The sequence below is a fragment of the Rhinopithecus bieti genome, unplaced genomic scaffold, assembly GCF_001698545.2.
Source record: "Rhinopithecus bieti isolate Rb0 unplaced genomic scaffold, ASM169854v2 scaffold_3878, whole genome shotgun sequence".
Classification (NCBI taxonomy): domain Eukaryota; kingdom Metazoa; phylum Chordata; class Mammalia; order Primates; family Cercopithecidae; genus Rhinopithecus; species Rhinopithecus bieti.
Window position 1 is genome coordinate 3873115 of NW_016805059.1, and position 4301 is coordinate 3877415.

General features: G+C 36.7%; 1 protein-coding gene across 1 annotated transcript in view; it reads left to right on the plus strand.

The window, feature by feature from the left end:
- Nucleotides 1-744: 744 nt before the first annotated feature.
- Nucleotides 745-4301, plus strand: part of DCHS2 (dachsous cadherin-related 2) — a 169550-nt gene continuing 165993 nt past the window's right edge. The window contains 1 exon segment of the mRNA XM_017871086.1: nt 745-878. Within this exon segment, the coding sequence (XP_017726575.1) occupies nt 745-878 (134 nt within the window).

Consider the following 4301-nt stretch of genomic DNA (forward strand, 5'->3'; position numbering starts at 1 on the left):
CAGGCTCAGTATAAAACATTGTTTACAAAACTGTGTCATTTTATAAGTTAACTTTTCCCATGATTGTACCCCAAGAGAGAACACCTGTTAGTAGTTTGGGGTATGTTATTCAGATTTTTATTTTCTCTGGTAATAGTAACATTTATGTAACACTGCACAATGGTCTTCTATCTTGAGTTAGAATATTGGTCAAAAGGAAATGAGCTTTTGCTTTCAACAGGTCAGGGCCATCATGTGGCCCATTGCCTTCATCTCCTGCTGTTCACATTGGTGGAGTACAGGTGATTGAAGGGTGAACAGTATCTTGTTCTCTGCTGGGAACACACAGAACCCCCAAAACATTGAAAGTCACCTTTTACTTGGGATTCTTGCAATGCAATCCAACCCATAAGGTGTTGAGAGGATGTTGAGTTGTCAGATGAGGTTGGCTGACCCAGTTGCCCATTGCCTTGTTTTTTTGCCTGGACTTTTGTTTTCATTTGCATATGGCCCCTCTCCTGGAGAAGCACTCCTTTCCCTCAGTCTTTTTAACTCTTCCTTTTCTCCTTCAGCACTTTGCCTCCTCTTGCAAAGTCAGCATCAGTGACTCTCTGATCTGCCTATTTTTAGATTTGAATGCTTTCCTTGTGCTGCAAATGGGAAAGTCATGGAAGTATTTCCATATATGAATCTGTAGCACAAGGAAAGAGTTCGTGCCAGAGACATGAAGTTGAAGCTACCCTCATATAGGAGATACTTAAAATCATGAGACTGGATGAGATAACCAAACCAGAGAATGAAGACGGAGGAAAGAAGACGTTTACTCAGCAGTTTGAAAGTACTGATGCCTGTGTGTATGAGGCGTATGTGAAAATTAATTCCATTGTGAAATCTTAGAGGTAAGAACAAAAATTAAAAATAAGTATCAGCTTTTATAAGTCTGTTCCTTCTGCCAAATTACATATGTGATTCATACTGGCCAAAGAATTTATTTCTGAGCTTCAGGGAAATAAAACGTTGGAAGAAGTACTTAGCTAGGATCCTCTCATGAATTTGTTTGTCATTTAAGGATTTATGATGTTAGACATTGCCAATATCTATGATAGACACATAGTATTTGTAATCCAAATTCATTTTTGGATGAATAAAATTTTCTGATCATATACTTTTTTTGTGTTTCCAGATACCTGTAAGAATACTGTGAAAATATTAGGTCATGGATTGCTTTGTTGTTTACGTATGGTTTCTTTCTCTTTATTTTATTGTTGTTTGGTGATGAAGAATACTACAAATGTATTTGAAAATGATTGTTGTCCTGAACAGAGTTGTACATGACAAATGATCATATGAACCAGAACTAAGAGAATTTAATAAGAGAATTTCACTTGTTATTAACACTGTTAATGCTAATAATAAACAGTTAAAAAGAGAATTTGAAAGTCATATAGTAAGAACTTGGGAAAGTAGATGTCATAACTTGTTTTTCAGGTGTATCTGGAAGTGAAAGATGATGTAGGTGTATTTGGAGCCAGTGTGTGTGTGTGTGTGTGTGTGTATGTGTGTGAATTATGACTTAGTGATATAAAAGTGAGGTGACTTTTGAACATTACTCAGCCGGTTACTTACAACTGATACCAGTGTTTTGATCTATTCTTTTGTCACAGGGTTAACAGTATCAACAGCCTAGGTCAGTTCACTGAAATAATTTAATAACTCAAAAGCAAGTAACTAAAATGATGTTTAAGTGCCAGTCTGTGGATCAGCTACCAGCAACCTAATTTTTATGCCATAAATATAAATTAATTATTCTCTTAAAGATGAGTATCTTAGCTGTGAGGGCAGACAACACCTTATTGAAACAGTATGTTTGGTAGAGAAGAGTTCTGGAATGAGAGCTCCTGTGTGGGCACTCTATTTCTCTAACTTTAACTTCCTTCAATTCCTTTTAGCATAGGTACCCTGGAGAGGTTTTTGTTTCCTTTGATTTGTGTGTGTGTTTTGCGTGGAGGGGCAGGGGTCGTGGAGTGTGATTAGATTTAAAGTTAAAAGGATCTTGATAAAATAATTACTGGATCCTGTAACAGATCCGTTTTCTGTTTTAGTTTTTCCAATGACAAACATGATTAAAATGAAAATTTTGTAAAATATAAAGTCATGATGTAAAAATTTCACTCATTGAAAGCATTTTGAGGTCAGATAGTTTAGGTCCTTTAAAAAAACTCTCTCTCTCTATATATATATAATTTATATAATGGAGTTTAAGCCTTTATGTAGTCAATTTATTGACTTTTTCCTTTGTGATCAGCTTTAATTTTGAAATTCTTCTTTGCTTTGAAATTTCTTTTCAATGTAAGGATCAACCAAATATTTCTTTATATATTTTTTGTGCTTTAAATTATTTCGTTATTTACATTTAACTTATTGGTGTAGAATTTATTTTGGTCTGAGGTTAATAACAATCCTGATTTTTCCTCATGTACTTTGCCAATTTTTCTAGCAATTTATGTGAATAAACCTACATTCTTCAATGGTTTTCTTTGTTATATACAATTTTAGTTTTAGTAGGATCCGTTTCAGGTCTTGCTTTTGTGTTCTATTGATCTGCCTGCCAGTTCTTTTATTAGATCACACTATTTTAATTGTTTATTTTGTATCACCTTATAGGACAAGTTACTTTTCATTTCCCTAAACCCCACTGGTCTCCTTTCACAAAATTTCCTTAGACTGCTTTTTTCAGGTGAGAAGGACAATAATTAAGTAATAGAATTCATGGTTTCTTAAGCTCATTCTTCAATTAAGGCAATAAAACATGTTATTGTAACAACTTTTCAGGCTGTAACTTGAGGATATGTATTCAGCCTATTCATCTAATAGCTGTGAGAGTCTCTCTGAACATACATTTTAAAAGGTAAAACCTTTTAAAAGATGTTCTGTTTCCAACATCTTAATAGTTCCACATGCTTTGAGATAGTTTTCTTTTCTTTCTTTTCTTTTTTTGCCCAGCTGATTTTAGTTGTAGCATTTAGTGGCTTTGAAAAAGCATTATGGATCTTATTCTATGATAATATAGCTTCGTTAATAGTGTTTTATGAGTAAAATTATTGTTCCTCAATGAGTGTTTGATGAGTGTCATGAACCGTCTTATTCTTACATGTTTCCTCTGAAGGGCAAATAGAGAAAATAGTCATAAAGGTTATTTCTTAAACGTGCTTGTATCCTATACACAGTATTAGATTCATTAATTCATGCAACAAACATTTCTAGCGCCTCTGTATGAACTAGGCACCAGTGTTATGGCTGCTGGAGATGTAGCAGGGGTGGTTAGGGGTGGAGCGAGATCAGTGTAATGGTTGTCCCGAAGCTTAAATTCCAGTGGGGAAGACGTGTTATTATCAATATACAAATAAATAAAAATATATAATGCAACGTAATGTGGAGATAAGTTCTCTGAAGAAAGCAAAGCAGGGTTAAGGGAAAAAAAAGGTGAGACAGAGGTAAAGTGACACTCTTGACTAGAGCATCAAGCAAGGCCTGTCTGATTAGGTGTACAGAGTAAAGAGACGTGAGCATGTTATACTAAAGACTGGCGGAAAGGCCTTGCAGGCACAGAGAACACCAAGTACAAGGCCCTAAGGTGGGAACAAGCCAGTGTTTTCCAGGACTGTCGAGGAGACCGATGTGTCCAGAGGGGAGTGAGAGAGTTGGAGAGGAGTAGGGGATGAGGTCAGAGAAGTAGCCAGGGGTCAGATTAAATACTAGGGTTATGTTGGGTAGGATAGGAAGTTGTTGAAAGCGTCTGAGCAAGAGAGTAATAGGATTTGGTGTCATTTTAAACAGTATCTCTCTGCATGTAGCAGAAAGTGAATGGTGGTATCATTCATTAAAAAGACTGGGAGGGTAGCAGATTGTAGGGTGGAGTGGGGTGGGAATCAGGAGTTCCCTTTGAGCAGGTTGCATTTGAGATGCCAATTAGTCACTTGAGATGTGTGAGGTGTGAGTTGGCATATAGGGATGCAGAATCTGGAGCCCAGATGGAGATTTAGAACTGGGGAGTCATTGGCACAGAGACTGGTGTAGTGCCATGGGCTGGTCAGATCACTCAGAGAGTGTGCTAATTTCCTAGGGCTGCAGTAACAAATTACTAAGAATTTGGTGACTTAAAACAGCAGAAATTGGGCCAGGCATCGTGGCTCACACCCTTAATCCCAGCACTTTGGGAACCCAAGGCGGGTGGATCACGAGGTCAAGAGACTATCCTGGCCAACATGGTGAAACCTCGTCCCTACTCAAAATACAAAAAAAAAAAAAAAAAAAAAAAAAAA